We start from the raw sequence: 17,374 nt of genomic DNA, 5'->3' as shown, positions 1-17,374 counted from the left end.
CAAAAGACTGAAAACGGAAGATGCAGAAGCTGAAGGAATTCGGTGAGGGAAGTCACGTGAGGGCGGTGAGATCCTGAATGAGATTCAATTGGCGCCGTCCATGGCCAACAACGCCCGAGTACTAGTCGTCGTCGCCGCCGCCGCCGTCGATCACACGCCGTCCCCAAATCGTCTCCTACGTTGTCTTCCACCTATTGTACTGGCCCTATGACTACGCATAGTCTAACATGACCGCGAAAAGCCACCAGATCGACCTTCCCGAGATTCCGTCATTACCACCCATCCGCATGCCAGACGCTTCTCACTTCTCCGATACTTCTACACCGTCTCTCTATTCAAGTCGTGTGCCGATACCCGCGTCTCGCTCTCCTTCCTCTCCAGACACATTCCAAACCACTCAAGAGTCTCCCTCGGTCAACGCCAATGGCAACCCCACTACTAATGCTTCCGTCTCCTTCCTCACACTCACTCCTCCATCCTCTTTGTCTCTTCCATCGACCCTTAGGAAGTCGATCTCCGTCGACTCATTCATCAAGCACAGGCAACCTTCTAGCCCAACGCCTCGGTCAGGCCCGGCCAGCGCTGTGACCTCCCATCTCCTTCCACCACAGGAAACTACACCAAGGTCCTCAACTTCCACCCTACCGTCGGAAGTGCCACTCAGTACCTTTCGTGCGCCGCTGCGGGGTCGCGACGGACGTGTCTCACCACCCCAACTTCTGCACGGTACGAGCACTAACGTTGAGGACCGCGAAGTATCTTCGTTCTTTGACGAGTCGGACGTGGAGCAGTCGGAGAGCGTTGGTCAGCGCCCGCGCAAAGCTAAAGCTGCGATGCGTCATGTGGTTCTCCCTCCTGGCGAACTTGTTCTTCCGTCACGCCTCCAAACTACGAATTCCTTCCCCAATATCGATGCCAGCCAGCCACCTGCACCCATCGTTCCGGCACGAAGCAGCAGTTTGAGCCACAAGATGATCAAACAAAGGGCACTCATGCATGTCAATACCCAGATACCTTCTGTAGGTCCTTTCCGAGATGTTGTAGCGGCATCATTTTGACAAATTGATCAGAACATCGAACCTTGGCAACCCCCTCCTGTCACTATTGCTGTTGTGGGCGCAGCACGATGCGGAAAATCCACTGTGATACGGAAAGGCCTGAAGGCATATGGCCTTTCTGAGCCTGAGACCATCACCCTCTCCGACACCCCGGAGTTCGGAGTTGACGCATTTATCTGTAACGTGTTCATTCGGCTTATATTTCTGTTCACGAGTACTCACTCCCACACGCAGATACCTCCCGGAGCGGAAGAATCTCCGTCAGCCAAGATACCCCAGAACGCGTTTTCAAGGTGTTGGAGGTGGACACTGCATCACTTAGCTTGAATAAGAAGGGAAACGTATGGCCCGATATACGACCGAAGTTGGACGGAATTTTGGTGTGTTATGATGCCGCTCGTGAAGAGTCCTTCCTGCCGGTGGAGACTGTTCTGCGTAAGTATCGCAGCCTCACATTTAGATACTTGCACTATCTCACATTTGGTTGCATTTCTCAGGTGAATTCAGTGGTCTGAAGCTTCCAACCGTGGTACTGGCTTGCAAATCTGACTTAGACGCAGTCGTTGATCCGCAACATGCGTTGGAGGTCATCCAATCGTATGACGTTGGTCTGGTCGAGGTCACAAATTCACATTCTTTTGGTAAGGGTAAGATGCGTGACGCTTTCGATTGGATCTTCAAGGCCATTTTCCATGCATTGGGCGAGTGATCCTACCATTTCGACTTGTCAATATTTGGTAGTGACGCCTCTGCCACAGATAACCGAGGTGGGATGCGGACTGAACGCGATAGATATCGAAATCCAGCGTCACCTGCAGTTCTTGAGAATCCCTCAGCAGGGGATATCTCTCGCGCATCGTCCGCTACGCCGACCGCCTCAGGAGTCACCTTGCAATCGGCGCAGTTGCACTCTATGTCAATCTCCCAGCCATACGCAAAGGCTCCGTCTTCAGTATCTCCGCATGCAACGGGACAGACGCCAATCCCTGCGGGCTTATTCCATATCCCGTCGCCCACATCGTCAGGTCCCCATACGCCTTCCACTCCTACATCTCCAACGCGTGCTCGCTCAACGAGTGACATATTTTCGGAGCATGAAAAAGCCAAACGTGAGCAGCGGGAGCAGCATGCTGGCGTGCGTAGTGCGATGATCGGTGCACCAGGTGTGCGGAGCAAGGGGTCCTTGAATGTCCTTCCCAGTGCTAGTGGATCAGAGCCGCAGACTGGTTTTGAGGACATAAACGAATCCATGAGAGATGTCTCTATCAGAGAATCGTAAGCTCCTGTGACTGATGTATTGGGAGAGGCATTCACTCATTCGTCAATCGCAGACGAGCTCCACCATGGATGACACTTGAGGAACTTCTCAACAAGCTCCTCTTCATGGCTGTCAGCGATGACGGTGCGGTGTATCCTTAGAAGTTGCAGGTAACATGTTTGATGACTGAATATACAGATCCGGTATTTATATCTCACTTTCTTCTCACCTACCGCCGATTCGCAAGTCCGCGTAGCATCCTGCTTGCGATGCAGAAGCGCATGCGCGCGTTGGATCAGCCATCCGGAGATCCAATGTTTGCATGTTTTGCTCAGATGAGGTGCGTAGATATATGAGGTCTCAGTACTCCTCATCGCACTTAAGGGACATTTTCTGCAGAATTTGTCTTCTTCTGGATAACTGGATAAAGATATTTCCAAACGATTTTGCTGTGCCTGGGGCGCATAGTGCCCTGGCTGCGCTTGTCAAGTCTATCCTGGCCAAGACTTATCTTTTGCACTACGGTTCGGATTTCCAGCCATTTGTCGACTCGGTGCCTAATATTAATGACGGAGATAAATCGTGGGCACTCAGAGTAGATGAAGAAAGTGATGTTTTCTCTGTCTTATCTGATGAGGAAAGCTTCTCTACGCTGGACACCTCTATGCTGGACACAGACTCTCATTTGTCCAGCAGTCTTTCGCAATTCCCCACGGATGACGATGGATTGCTTGTTGGTGCTGTTCCTCCCACCTCACATGGTCCGACGGCAGGCCCATCCCGCGAGCGCAAAGCCAGCCTACCATTAACGGCCAAGGCACTCATAGGAAGTTCCATGACGTCTTCAACAGGTATTGGCCATTTTGAGGGAGGTGCATACATCCCAGCGAAGCAGCAGCTGAAACAGCTCATTGCCATGGCCCAAGAGCTTAATGCCATTGACCCCCAGGAGATTGCCCAAGAGATCTCGCGGATAGAGAGCCAATTCTTCCTTCAGATCGAGGTGTGTCCTACCTTCGTACGTATTTATGTTGTGTTGAGGTAGTCGATTACAGCCTCGACATTGGCTGCAGCATGTGCTTGTCCAAGGGAGGAAGGACCCAGAATCGGATACTATTGCGAAGTACAATCATGTGTCGAATCACATTGCCACTTGGTGTGCAGGCCATATACCGTGCTAGCCATGCACTATGCTCATCTTCTGTTCCAGGGTGGTCAGCTTCATCCTGTGTCACGATAAACTAAAGCATCGTGCTCGGCAGATCGAGAAGTTCGTCGACATTGCTAACCGGCTACGTGCCATGCACAATTACTCTGCCTTGCGCGCTATCATTGCAGGAATTAACAGTGCTACGTATGAAGGCGATCCGGCGTTAGAAATGTTTCGATCCCGATCGCCAGAGCTCTGGAAGTCCTTCCAGTCATTTGACCAACTCCTCCAGTCCGTGCGTTCCCATCAGAAGTATCGAATGGCTCTTCGGAATACAGATGGACCTTGTATACCAGCACTGTGGGTATCGTCCTGATTTTCGTCCTGATTTTCTTGCTAATCCTTTTGGTGACCAGCGAGATACACTTGTCCGACCTAATTCGTGCACACGAAGGAAATTCAGATTACCACGATGATGATCCTAATAAGATTCATTGGGCCAAATTCAACATGATGGCACGATTCATCGATGCCATCACCCACTGCCAAAGGGGATGTCACGAGTCTGGCGAATATGAGTACCCCCCGCGGGAGAATATATGCAAACTCCTGCTTTTCCTCAATGAGGACTTGCTCATGGACACTGAGGTAAGATTTCCGTTTCGTAACAAGGTGGCTGTTATCGATCTCGTCGATTTTCAGATGCAACGATCTAGGATCGCACCTCCCGATTCGGACGGAGAGGAAGGGTATAGGTCTGCAACACCACGGACATATTCTCGCGATACTCCGCATCATCCGAAGGAACCGCAAATCTTGCGCAAGATTTTCTTCTGGCAGCCTTAGTTGTGCCTATCCTTGGGTTGGTCTGCATGTCTGTGCCCATCGCTGCTCCCATTCCTCCGGTTCTTTGATCGGATCATATTTATTGTACTTAGGATTGTACTTGCTATCGTCGAAGATGCTTTGCTCGTTGTTTGTAACCTCTGGTTAACGATTCATGAACGACGCAAACATGGGACAAGTTCAAGACCAAGCTTAAGAAGCCCGATGCGATCGAGTTGTGTGTACGTACCAGGCAAGGCGGAAGACGTGCACGTCAATTTTCCACCATGAATCAGGTGCGACTTGAACGTCAGACTTCTCGCGGCTTTCAAAGTCCAAGATCGATGTGCGATCGATGGTCGTGATTGAGTTGTAACGGACCAATCTCCACTAATCTAGATGACCTGAAGGCCTGAAATATTGAAGCTTGACTCTGTCTTGCGTTGGTCGAAAGATACAAAGTTTGCAATGTAATCTGCTGTTGACAATCTGACGAATAGAAGGTATGCGGGCATCGTTCGAAAGAGCCTCCGAGTCGGCCAGACCATGGCGCATCTCCCTGCAGCGAGGCATACCCCTTCTCAGCGCCCATATCAGTGTCGTTCTCGTACAACAACAGTATGGGTGGTGATGCCTATGTGAATTATCCGGCCCTCGTAGCTTGAACGAAGCCTCAGTATCTTTGGGTTGCGCTTCAGGCTCGGAACTGAGCAAATTCTACAAGAGCTCAGATGTCTGACCCAGCAAAAACAAAAATCTAAATTGTGAACGTTATTCAACACTTTGGGGGGATTTCTAAATTGCGGATGAAGGGCAGAATTGTAGTTGAGGACACTCCCTCCGGGCGGCCACAAGTTAACAGAGCTGAACCGCGGAGAGTTCTCATTACACCATCCCCTAACCATAGCACTACGTTGCGTATTTTTTTCTACGTCCAAACTTCATTTTCAGCGACTTTGTTTTGAAGCTTAGAGTCCTCGAAAAGTTGCGGACGTTCTCAGGCTGTTGTTCGCGGGTACTCATGCACATGAGTTAAGTTCTTGATCGTCGACGCGTTGCGTCACGTGCGTGCAGGAAATTACGGTTTTACAGATACAACTCCTACCGTGACAGTGTACACCTTTAACTTCGGAAGAAACCTGGAAATGCAACAAACCATGGCCGCCACTGACGGCTTTGTGATGACCATTGACTCTGACGGCGAGGACGTACCATTTACATCCAAGTCGGGAAAGGGCGTTCAGACAAACGCAGAGGATGCTCAACTCAACCCGGAATTCGTGTTTGATTTGACGGGTGATCCCTATGCGGACTTTCTTGGAAAATCCTTGGATTTGCAAGATTTAGTCAAGAAGGGTTCTAAACCGGTACGATAACTCCACGTATGTAGTCTGTCACCCACTGAAGTGCTGCAAGGCACCAATATCTGTTGATGATATTATAGCTCGAAGAAAGCTCAAATCACCCTCGCAAAAGAGGAAACGTGATGCTTCAGATGATGACAGCGAAGAGTCCTCGAGCGAAGCGACGGGAAGCGAGCACAGCAAAGAGGAAAGTGAGTCGGAGGTAGAGGAGTTCGCTGGCCTGGCAGGAAGCGAAAACGAGGAAGATCCTCTAGCAACATCTGATGAAGAAGACGAAGAAAAGCAGTCTGGAGATGATTCTGTGACTGAGGACGAAGGTGAGAGGGACGCCTCGTCCGACGATGAATCAGAGCCAGAAACCCAAGCGGAGAAGGAGCGCAAGGCTGCTTTCTTCGCCTCGGACATCGCTCCTCCGGAGGAACATTCTTCATTCCTATCAATGAACCTATCCAGGCCAATCATCAAGTCCATAACCAACCTTGGATTCCGCGCTCCCACCCCCATACAGTCAGCCACCATTCCCGTGGCATTACTAGGGAAGGACGTCGTCGGAAATGCAGTAACAGGGTCTGGGAAAACGGCGGCGTTCATCATTCCCATGCTAGAGCGACTTATGTATCGCGAACGAGGCAAGAAAGCTGCTGCAACGCGGTGTCTAGTGCTTGTGCCAACGAGAGAGTTGGGTGTGCAGTGCTTCGAAGTCGGTACCAAGTTGGCTGCTCACACAGACATACGGTTTTGTCTGGTCGTCGGTACGTGCACGCAAGCAGGTTATCATGGCGTGATTGACCGTGCTGTGAGTAGGTGGTTTGTCTGTGAAGGCTCAAGAAACTACTCTGCGTACTCGGCCGGATGTTATTATTGCTACCCCTGGTCGTTTGATCGACCACCTCAGAAACTCACCATCCTTCACTCTCGAAGCTCTTGATATACTTGTTCTGGACGAAGCGGATAGGATGCTGTCGGATGGATTTGCCGCCGAATTGACCGAAATCATCGAGTCCTGTCCTCCGTCGCGGCAAACGATGCTATTCTCTGCAACTATGACAGATTCCGTCGACGAACTAGTCAGGATGTCCCTTAACAAACCTGTACGACTATTTGTCGATCCCAAGCGTACTACCGCTCGTGGCTTGATCCAAGAATTTGTACGTATCAAGGCTGGCAAGGAAGCTGAGCGATCAGCAGTCCTGGTGGCCCTGTGCAAGAGAACCTTCAAGTCGGGCGTCATTATCTTCTTTCGCAGCAAGAAACTTGCGCATCAGATGCGAATTGTGTTCACTTTACTGGGTATGAAGTGTGACGAACTGCACGGCGATTTGAGTCAGGAACAAGTAGGTCCTGTCCCTCATTCTGACTTTGTTTGCACTGACAGGCCATACGCATAGCGCCTGAAAGCGCTGCAGCAATTCAGAGACGCTGCCGTTGAATATTTGATGGCGACTGACTTAGCGTCGCGCGGTTTGGACATCAAGGGTATTGAGACAGTCATTAACTACGACATGCCCGGCCAGCTTGCTCAGTATCTGCACAGAGTAGGTCGAACTGCTCGCGCAGGATTGAAAGGACGGTGAGTGGTGATCTCATTAATGCGATAAGAATGATGCGATGAGTGATTACAGGTCGGTAACACTGGTTGGCGAAGCCGACCGTAAGTTGCTCAAGCTTGCGATCAAGCATGCGTCTGCTGAAGACAAGGTTCGACACCGCCAAATACCCCAAGAAGCTGTTGCAAAGTGGTCTCTCAGACTTGATGGGCTGAAGAAAGAGGTATCCGAGATCCTCCAGGAAGAGAAAGAGGAAAAGCAAGTACGTGGGATAACTATCGCTTATCGTAGTATGTATCTAACAGCCTTTCGTCTCCGTACCTTCAGCTTCGCCAAGCTGAGATGGAACTTAAGAAGGGTCAGAACATGATTGAGCACGAAAAAGAGATATTTGCGCGTCCCGCAAGAACATGGTTCCAGTCCGGTGCTGAGAAGGCGAAGGCTGAAGGTGAGATATAAACGGTGCCATTGGTGCGGTCACATAACATGATCTGCAGCTGTGAGCAGACAACAATACGAGACTGGCTTCAACGCAGCAAAACGAGGCGGAGAGAAGAAGGTGGCTGCTGACAAGGTGAGTAGACCAGAAGCACGGAAACAATATGCTGAACAAGGTAAACGGCAGCCCAAACGAGACAAATTTGCAGGCCTTTCGAGACGAGTGAAACGTCGTAAGATGGCCCTGGAAGAGGACGAGGCCGGTGAGAGCGGTGCGATCCGAGCAGCTGTCCGGTCAGCGAAGAAGACCGCGCGACCTGCGAAGATTGGTGAACCGGAGCGACAGTTTAGCAGGAAGAAAGAAAAGAAGGAGAAGTCGGGCAAGAGACGGGTTGGTGGAGGTTCATTCGATAAAGAAATGGGGCAGAAAACTGCCAGGGAGGGTGTGCGAGCGAAAAGGGGAGACATTGTCGGTGGAATGGGTGGAAAGAAGGGTGGAAAGCGGCAAACAAAATAGAATAGGCTTTATATTGTTATGGGTGTCAGTGTCAGTAGGTGTCAGTGTGGTGAGGGTGACGTGACGCGACGCGACGCGACTGTCACGATCACGCGGTCCGCGGCATTCCACCTCGTCAGACTTACTGCAGCTCACCACCGCTCCGATCCATTTCCTTTCACTCGACCATTCATCGAGCCGTATAGAACTCAATATTGTCAGGAGTTGACTAAGTCTGATCTGTTGGAACGATATCTTAGGCTGTGTGATCACACGAAGCTTCTACGGCCACTGGCTACAAAACTGGTTGAGTGACGGCACACCACTCTTATATCTATCATGGATGGCAATTCCTTTGCCCCTCTTGCATTCATTCATCTACCGTCACCAGCACGTTTACTACGTTCTGCTTGGTGCCCAGACAAAGATCTGCTGGTCATTGTCACTCGTCTTGGTGGTAACGACAGGATCAGTCTCTGGAAGATGCAAGGGTCGAAGAAGTGGGAAGTAGACGTTGAACTGGATAGCTCTAGCAGAGATGAAGTTACAGGAATTGGTTGGAGTCCCGATGGTACGTGCGCAGGCAGTAATTTCGTCAGTTCGGAAGAATGATTTCCTTGCTCCGAAGGTCAGACCATTGCCATCACCCATGATCCACCCAAGGTTACTCTTCACTCCATTCAGGACGGACGCTTGGAGCGCACGTTGACAATTTCTCCGCCTCTAACATTGCTCGGGCGAACTTATCACTTGACCGACGTTTGGTGGTTTCAAGAGAGAAAACAAGAGGCAACGAGCAGCATCCCTGACATATTTAAGCGGGGAGACATCATTGTAAGTTTCCTAAGTGACATGAATGCTACGACGTAGATTGACTAAAGTAAGCCAGACAGGCTCGGCGCATTCCATACTCAGAGGACAACCGCTTCTGGACCATCTCCAGGATGAATCACAACCACTGACGTATGGATCGCCTAAATTGATTTTTGCATAGTTGCTAAATATCCATTAGAGCCACCGATTTGTTCGCCTTCCAGGGGTCGCATTCACGCATGCTCGCGAAATCGTCCATCCCAGAAGTTATACTGTGCTGGCCAACGCTTCCACCAGATCCTCTCTCCGCCTCCATCAAACAGTCGAAGCTTGGCGGCGATCAGACAAGGCCAGGAGAAGAGTTGGATGAGATGGACGACTCCAATGTGAACAGCGTTTTGGTGGCATCTGACGATCTAGGCCACTTGCACTGCTATCTCGACGGCAGCTATCCACTTGGCGCCGTTGTAGTAGGGTTCGACTCCTCAACGACTTCTCTCTATAAGGAGAAGGATATCTTCTTTGTGCATCCTCGATCTTCCGCGGCACAGGCTACATGTCTTCCACCTGTCGTAATTCAACTACCGCAGCTGAGACAGCGAATCTTGCGTGATGTGGCGAGAGTATCGTCATCTGTACGTCAATTAACATGGTACGTCATGCGTGTGGTGAAAGACATGCGCGAGGCATGGTTCGGCTCCGATGCTCAACATGGCGCTCGGGAACTGGGTCCCAAATGGGTACGGGCATTGGAAGAGAGGCAGAAAGACCAATTTGGCGGTGAGTGCGTCATTGTAGATCGTCTCCTTTGAGATTTTGATCTTTCTCGTCAGTGGATGAGCCGCATGCTATGTTAGACTTGACGTGCCTTCTAACCACAGGACGTGCGTCTGAATCTCTCTCAGACTATCTCGGAAGCGGAGAACAAATGAGTGAGAGGGTAACTTGCCATCTCATAGTTGTGACTTCCTCCTGACGACCCCGTCGCAGGCTATTCAAAAGTGGGAATCAACGATGGTTGATGCCTTGATCAAGCTGCGCGATTGTTCGGAGAAGCGAGTTGCTCCTGCTTGCCAGCGCTTACATCTGCTCTTAGAGGAAGTGCACGGGTGGTCTCAGCTGTGAGCGTCCTCTCTTTTTAATTGTATTGTCCTCTGCTCAGGAGTTTTGAATAGGTCTCAATATGCATTATTTCGGATAAAGACTCGCGACGTCGCGGCTAGTCTGGAATTGACCGAGCGAGCGATAGTGATGGCCAGCTGGCTTACCGCGACTGCCCGTCGGGAGCTGACACACTTCAAAGAGTTCATGAGTTGGTTGAAGTACGGTTCGTCAGGGCCAGGTCTCTATCACCGCGGTGGACAGCGCCTGACATATTCGCAGAGACGTCGAGGGCCAATTCTTCTACTGAAGCTCATACTCAGCCTCCCCCTAAGCACGATATGCTGGAGGTGAACGACTACCTGATGTCAGGCCTGGTCGTCAGTCCAATCGACAAATGGTTCATGGGGCCGGTTCCGCGATTCTCGCCTCAGGATATCGGTGTTCTCGGGGATCAGCATGACCTGACAACGGTGCTTCAACGCGCACGCAGCGTTCTCAAGGATCGAGAACAAATAGCATGGCAATCAGTAAGCCGTGATTGCTGATGGACCTGTTCCGTTCCGTCCACTCATGCTGTCCACCTTGTGTAGGATGCCAGGCAGAAAGACCTATCACATTTGGATCGGAACCTTGATTCGCTGATACAGGAGTTAGCGACGCGTTGCCAGAGGATATTCGGCGAAGCTGCTAACGGAGCCGCACGCTCAGCAGTTGTGTTGTCCGGGCCGACCTATCCTCCACTACGGGTCAAGAACACATGGAGCTCTGAGGATCCCAGAGATTTGCCACTACGAGACAGAACGGTACAGAGCAGTGATCAGGTTAGTGAGACACGAAACAAAGTCTATATTGGTCTGTTCACCAAGATCCGCAGCCCGACGCCTTTCAGCAGTACCTCGTGATGCAGACACCCCGTGTGGGAGAACGGAGTTATTGTGAGTGCTCTTCGACCGTTTGTCCAGTGACTGGTCGGGTTTTCACTTATTCGTTATTCGAAGTGTGTCTGGCTCGGTTAGAACACGCTCGCGTAGCCGCCGCAGCACCTCTCCAAGTCAGCGTTGCAGTGCTCGAAAGCTGCGTTATGCAGGACGACAGCAAGATGCCGGTTGATGTGCTGAACGCGGAATTCTTTGACGACAAAAACTTCATTGTCGTTTACAGGCCCCGAGAAGTCGGTCAGTGGAGATAACTGCCGCATTGTGAATGCGCGTTCTGATCGTGATACACAGGACAAGCACTGATCGCAACGGTCAGCTATTCGGATTTATCCTACGAAACGATACAATTACAGGGGTACGTAAATGATCTGGCCCGAGAAGGCTTGAACATGGAAGTTATGCAGCGGCTGAGCGATGGCCAGGTATTTCTTAAGCGAAAGTTTTGAAGCAACGGTCTTATCGCAAAATCTTTTTCCTTTTTAGCTGTCCTCTGTACCTATGCCGATCGTTCAGGCGCGCACTTTGGCCGGCTGCAAGGAGGGAAAGGTCACCCTTGCCGTTAATGGAAGGGTCGGCCGTCGAGTCGCTTGCGTCCTAGATGAGGCGGGAATGAGCCTGGAGATATTTGACATGGAAGGAGAAGAGGACGAGACGGACGAGCTTGGACAATGAACTCTTACCTGGCAGAGACGTCGATATTGCTGTGAGATTACCATGTGAAGCGGTGCGTGTTGAATAAACGGAGCAACTGTCACGGCGGTCTGCGGAGACAGCTCTACTGGGGGGCAGCGATCTGTCGGCTAAACAATAGTGGCTTCTTTCTCCACAAAGCCACCCAAGAAGACGACCGCGAATGGCTTGCATAGCACTACATGGAATGCACACGTTTGACCCGACACTCTACTGCGGCGTGTGTGCATGGCTTTGTCCGATAATCCACTGCCGACGACGGTAATGGTCGGAACTCCAGGGCAAGTAGTGAGGCACAGACGTTCACTGGAACCGGAGCTGAAGAAACACTAAGATGCGCATGCGACAGTCTCCTGCAAGTCGATTCAGGGTCCACAAAGCCGGAGGCAAGCGAATTCCCGCATAACGGCATTCCTTGTTATCACAAGTGATGGCCCACCATGCATTGCGCGGAGGCAGCTGTCGACAAGAAAAGGGTACCCGACTGCATGCACGGTTGGTAGCGGCCCCGCAGGGTCCAGAGTAATATCCAGAGTGTGAGCCTGGAGGAGACACAGTTACTAGAGGCCGTCACGGTAACAGTTCCAACTTGCGCGAATGAAACACAAAGGAGTCCACGCCGGTGAAGAGATGACCACAGTCTTGCTGCACCTCTCACGCCGCATCAAGTAACAGGTATGTAGCAAATTATCGTCGTCGTCGTGCCGCTGCGCTATGATCTGAGCTGTGTACTTTGTGGCCTAATGCGGTAAGTATGTGTGATCGAACGCAAACGGGGACGCCGCTCAAGCACGACTCGGACACAGCGGACTAGAGTAGGACCACGACGAGCGGGCGTGTCTGATATGTTTGCAAAGAGAGAGAGAAAAGAGGGATACACGTGCGCATTGCGTGGGCCGGGGATTGCGGGAAGAGGCGCGCCTGGGTCACACGCGCAGGAGCGAGTGCTATTTGTCCCGGGCTGGTGGGCCACTTTTGCGGATTCTGTGCTCGGGACTCGGTCCTAGGAAGAAAATGTGGTTTAGGCTCGGAATTGTTTTGATGGGATTCATGGGAACGAGCGCAGAAAGGATCAAATAATAGCGGGGGAGCGTGACCGGCGCGAAAAATAAATGTGGAATTTATGTGCCGTGGTAGCGTCGCAGAGGGCCCAGGACCCTCTCTCCTCCTCCTCGTGCCCTCGATTCGGGTTCTTTTTTCCATCCAATTTATATCCCGCTCTAATCCGCTTCTTGTGACTGCCGCCGTCCTCTCTCCTGCTCTGATGCCCCCGAGCCCCAGCTCTACCAATTCCAAGGCCGGCTCCGACGACAGTGCTAGCCGCATGTCAGAGGCCGCACTCAGAAAGAAGAAGAACGCCGACGCCCAAGCTGCTTTCCGTGCTCGCCGTGCAAACTACATTGCTACTCTCGAAGAGACAGGTTCGACGGCACCGATATCTCCACTCGCACAGATATTCATCGATCTTTCCTGACTTGTAGTCACCAACCTCGAATCCGTTGTCATTCAACTCCAGGACTCTTGTCGCGAAGCGAAGCGCGAGACCTCCGATCTGCGTTCGGAGAATAGTCGTCTGCGCCAGGAGGCAAAACATCGCGAACGACAGCTGAGGAAGTACTGGCAGGGAAGGGCTCCCGACCCCGGCGGTGATCAAGGAGATGATTTCCCTCCTGCCCCGCCGTACTCTGTTCACCCACCACCCAGCGCCGTTGCCACCTCCATGAATACGGGTCATGTCGGTCATTATGCCGACGACAGTATGCGTTATCCCAGTGGCAGCGATCACCCAACTTCCCTTGGTGGTGGCTCATATCATGGGAATGGCCAAGACTATCCCCAGCGGTCACCAGCGTTAGGTTTTGCGGGCAGCGTGGACACGGACACCTCAGGTGAAGGTCGTTCACAGCACATGGACTCGCACAGGATGACACGATATGATCAATACCCGTACCCTCTCGACGGATCCAGCCGCGAAGGAGCATGGGCGCAGGCATCGGGGCATGGTGGCCCAGCCGCTAACGATGCCGGTGCGCTCGATAGTGGCAGTTCGTCGCACTCTCCCACCTTTGTTGAATCTCCAATTCTTACATCGTCAGAGCTGGCTTACCCAAACCGTTTCTCGCTTGTCGAAGACCAAAAGGTCCCTCTAACGTCTCTTAATTCATCCTACATGTTCCCCATGAGTCGGTCTATTTCTCCAGCAGCGTCCACACCAACGTCCACTTCATCCACGTCTCTCGCTCCAGCACCCTTCCAGTTCACATTCCCCGAGGGCAGTCTCGTCCAGGACCGTCCTGAATTCAATTTCCGCCGTCATACTCATGCTCCTGAACTGACACTACATGGCGGCACCGCCGACATCCCTATTGCCGCACCAGGAGGTGATGCTGTCCGCTATCGTCTCGGTGGTCGCACCAACACCGCGCCTGACCGTCCAATCGCTCAAACTCTATCCCCATATTCCCGCGCCGAGAATGGTTCGGGTGGCCGGGAGAGTGACGAGAGCGAGTCGCCATCCTACACCTATTCTACCCGATCTCGCGCACGCAGCACCATTTCGTCGGCGCGTGCCTCTCGATCCCCTTCTCCAGGTCCTCCACCGATTTGCGGTACCCTCGCAGTCATCAAGGCGCAAGCATTTGGTGCCTTGCGCCGAACACGAACGCGGTCGAAAAAATCCTCCGAAGGAGCTGCAAAGGCGGCGGTGGAGGCTCTTGAAGCTCGCGGCATCGGTATGGGTGTCGCTGTTGGTTCGGCCTCAAAGCGGGCCAGGCTGTATATCGATGACAGCGATATGCAGCCATAGTTACCTTCCTTACCTTCCTTACACGCCGCTCCTTTACAATTTCACGATGTACTAACAGGAAACGCTCCTTACGCCATTTAATGTTTTCCGAACCTTGTAGACAACCCATGCGCCGCACTATGACTTATTGCTCTCTGATTCCAAGTTAAACTTCCTGTAGGATATTATTGTGCTGTAATATACCATTGGTCTGTTGTTTTGCTTTGCTAGCTCTGGGCGTACTCACATAGATAGAGTATCTACATATATACATCGTATTGAAAATTGTATATACCGTCAAATTCTGTTGTGCAGACTCGGTACTTGGTAGACGAGACCGGGTTCCTGATGAAATATGACAGTATGATGGTATGCCAACTGCGCGGAAGACAGCCAAGGAGATCTCCGATTCAAATTCAAAAAGATGAGTTGTACACAGCAGGTCCGGAAAGAAGGAATATTTCCGCCGTGGGTCTGAATGGGTCTTGTGGCCGCACGGCGAGCTGAGAAACGGAAGATACAAGAGTGGACGAAAGGGTAACAATGCGATACAGCCAAGCCGCGGGGCGCTGGCAAAGAAGGTTCCAAGAAACCTGATAGACTTGACAGCAGCCATGGCGCGACTTCTTGCGTCGCTTGTGAGAGCCCATCAGTGATTGCACGGTGGTCTAGTCTCGATGCAGATCATCTACCCTGCCGTTGACACCTGTCTATGTCATGGGGGCCATAAGGTGGCAATAAGCAATATGGTCGTAAGTGACATTGATCTAGGCGTGGAGTGGTCGTACTCACTTTGCGATCGTTGCACACGGAGATGTGGTGACGGCTCGAACTATGAACTTGGGGATCTGGGTTATATGATCAATGACCGGATCGACACCGCGAGTTCATGAACATACCATACTGTCGTGCAGGCCCCACGATAATGATCGTGAGACAACGGATAGGAACATGGATCAGTCGCACGGCGTTGACGTGGTATTCGCCCAGGTATAGCCAAGTGACGAAATCGTGTTCACATTACGCAACCGAGAAGCGCATCATCGAAGTGTGAGAAATGACCACACCTATCACAACGCCGACTTTGTGAGGCCACAATCCCATGAAGTGACAGAGTATGAGCATCCCAGTGTACAAAGTGTTGCATGTATAATGCATGGCACAACCTGGTGCGGCAAGGAGTAGAGAGAAATCATGAACTTTCGGCAAAGGAGTCTCAGATGATGAAACTTCGACCTGCCAGGACAACACACCTACACGCAATCCCCAAGTAAGTATGCGGGGTCATCGTGACTCCCCTTCTGTGGTTGAAAGGAGGGTCCGCGAAACGAACCAAATAATCGACGTAACACATAATCGAGAACGATCGCCGATAAGCTCCAAGTGAGATCAAATCGAGGACGAGTCTTTCATGTTGACCTTGGGAACTGCCGGATCCCAACTACCTCTGATCTCACTACGAAAATCGTTCATATACAAATAAGAGAATGACAGACGAATGACGTACTTCTTATATCTCTGCGCCCATACTAGGACCCCGGGCGCAACAAACGTCACAAAGACGAAAGTGATGATAAATAGATACATCACTGAGGTAGAGAGAGGCGCGGCCAAGAAGATCGACGACGAACAAAGCACCGACGTCATTGGTACTTGGAGAATAGCAGGACCGTTCTGAACAATATACAAACGCAATCAGTACGCAGCGTAATACCTCTCGGTAAGCTGAATACCTGCAGATGACGACGCATAATTGGAAATAATGCGAACAGTTGCACTGAAAACAGCATCAAGGCAAACACCGAGAGATCATCGGACAGTCGTGACGCCAGAACAACGGAGGATGATATTGCTGCGTTCATAGACAGTACCGACGTTAACCTGCAGTCTGATATGAGTTTCACGATTTTGCAGTGTTTAATCTGTGTCATACCTTTCACGATGGCGGTCTTCATGTTTGAGCGCTGTGTAGTCTGCCAGCAGTGCATTCAGCACGAAGAGACCGGCCGACAACGCCCATATGGAGTCTGAAGACGTAGCGGCAGTAAGCGTCCTCAAAACGGGCGATAGAGACATTAATGCCAAGAATGTTAGAATCGACGATTTGATCGCTTTGGCTCCTAACAGTGGGCATGCAGTTAACATTTCCAAGTGTATCATTCGACAACTGCAACTCACTACCGGTGCTTTGATTCGCCTCGCCTAGTCCATAACAGCAGAGCAGTTCCCAGGAAGCATATCCGATGATGAATCCACAAACAGAAATCCACACGAGGAGGCGAGCATCCAGGTAACGCTCCTTGAGATGAACGAAAACAGTGAGGAAGGTGTAGATGGTAGCCAAGTGTTGGTCGATCGCGCAGGACGCTTGGACCAGAGACCAGTATGTATATGGCTTAAAGTTTGCTGTGCATGGGAGATAAGAAAGGCCAGAAGCCACGCAATGCGTCTGAGAGAATGCTAGCTCACGGTTCTTGCTCAAAGAAGAGAGAAATGTCGCGGGAACGAGGTTGTCTGGGTACTTCTTCCTCTTCCACAGCACTCTCTCCCATTCCTCCGATGTCCGTTCAGGCATTCATATACATAAGGTAAACGATCAGTTGACAGTCGATGACCGAAATCTGGTGCCCGCTGTCTGTCACGACTGCGGCTAGACAAACGCGCGGACCAGGGTTCTCACGAATTACAGATTTCGAACCTTGGTAGGATGCGAATAGCATACGATGCAGAAGTTGGTATGGGAAAGAATCCGATTCACAAAGTTCTCAGCGAATGCGCAAGGTAGACGCAGGCCAAAATAGGTATGACCCGCACACGAGATGATTGGCATCACCTACATAATTACCGTGGCACCACTTCGCTCATATTCCCTGATCATGACTGCGTGAGGAGTATTCCGGACCAGGTC

The 17,374-nt window shown here is 51.3% G+C and overlaps 5 protein-coding genes across 5 annotated transcripts; 4 read left to right on the top strand and 1 right to left on the bottom strand.

The window, feature by feature from the left end:
- Positions 1–227: 227 nt before the first annotated feature.
- Positions 228–4,312, top strand: SCP_0107860 (ras GEF; the record flags this gene model as incomplete). Its single annotated transcript, XM_027753016.1, has 13 exons — positions 228–1,019; positions 1,071–1,236; positions 1,293–1,493; positions 1,556–1,759; positions 1,817–2,167; positions 2,222–2,333; positions 2,390–2,460; positions 2,515–2,656; positions 2,716–3,319; positions 3,372–3,472; positions 3,527–3,826; positions 3,883–4,114; positions 4,169–4,312. The coding sequence occupies 13 exons, from the start codon at positions 228–230 to the stop codon at positions 4,310–4,312; spliced, it is 3,420 nt and encodes a 1,139-aa protein (XP_027608817.1).
- Positions 4,313–5,448: 1,136 nt separating this feature from the next.
- SCP_0107850 (ATP-dependent RNA helicase DRS1) lies at positions 5,449–8,157 on the top strand (the record flags this gene model as incomplete). The annotated part of the gene is made up of 8 exons (XM_027753015.1): positions 5,449–5,658; positions 5,708–6,407; positions 6,460–6,989; positions 7,044–7,225; positions 7,278–7,464; positions 7,530–7,650; positions 7,700–7,776; positions 7,828–8,157. 8 exons carry the CDS (start codon positions 5,449–5,451, stop codon positions 8,155–8,157), a joined length of 2,337 nt encoding a protein of 778 aa, XP_027608816.1.
- A 318-nt stretch (positions 8,158–8,475) lies between these two features.
- SCP_0107840 (hypothetical protein) lies at positions 8,476–11,663 on the top strand (the record flags this gene model as incomplete). The annotated part of the gene is made up of 13 exons (XM_027753014.1): positions 8,476–8,707; positions 8,765–8,970; positions 9,026–9,099; positions 9,149–9,729; positions 9,783–9,889; positions 9,940–10,070; positions 10,125–10,276; positions 10,333–10,580; positions 10,644–10,874; positions 10,928–10,988; positions 11,052–11,228; positions 11,283–11,413; positions 11,475–11,663. 13 exons carry the CDS (start codon positions 8,476–8,478, stop codon positions 11,661–11,663), a joined length of 2,520 nt encoding a protein of 839 aa, XP_027608815.1.
- Positions 11,664–12,804: 1,141 nt separating this feature from the next.
- SCP_0107830 (hypothetical protein) lies at positions 12,805–14,487 on the top strand (the record flags this gene model as incomplete). Its single annotated transcript, XM_027753013.1, has 2 exons — positions 12,805–13,102; positions 13,163–14,487. The coding sequence occupies 2 exons, from the start codon at positions 12,805–12,807 to the stop codon at positions 14,485–14,487; spliced, it is 1,623 nt and encodes a 540-aa protein (XP_027608814.1).
- Positions 14,488–15,855: 1,368 nt separating this feature from the next.
- On the bottom strand, positions 15,856–17,041 carry SCP_0107820 (Phosphatidylinositol N-acetylglucosaminyltransferase GPI2 subunit; the record flags this gene model as incomplete). The annotated part of the gene is made up of 6 exons (XM_027753012.1): positions 15,856–15,922; positions 15,974–16,140; positions 16,200–16,347; positions 16,400–16,586; positions 16,645–16,872; positions 16,936–17,041. The coding sequence occupies 6 exons, from the start codon at positions 17,039–17,041 to the stop codon at positions 15,856–15,858; spliced, it is 903 nt and encodes a 300-aa protein (XP_027608813.1).
- Between the last annotated feature and the right edge of the window lie 333 nt (positions 17,042–17,374).

This window comes from Sparassis crispa (genome assembly GCF_003851025.1).
Source record: "Sparassis crispa DNA, contig_000000F, whole genome shotgun sequence".
Taxonomy (NCBI): domain Eukaryota; kingdom Fungi; phylum Basidiomycota; class Agaricomycetes; order Polyporales; family Sparassidaceae; genus Sparassis; species Sparassis crispa.
This window is presented reverse-complemented; position numbering and strand designations above follow the sequence as displayed.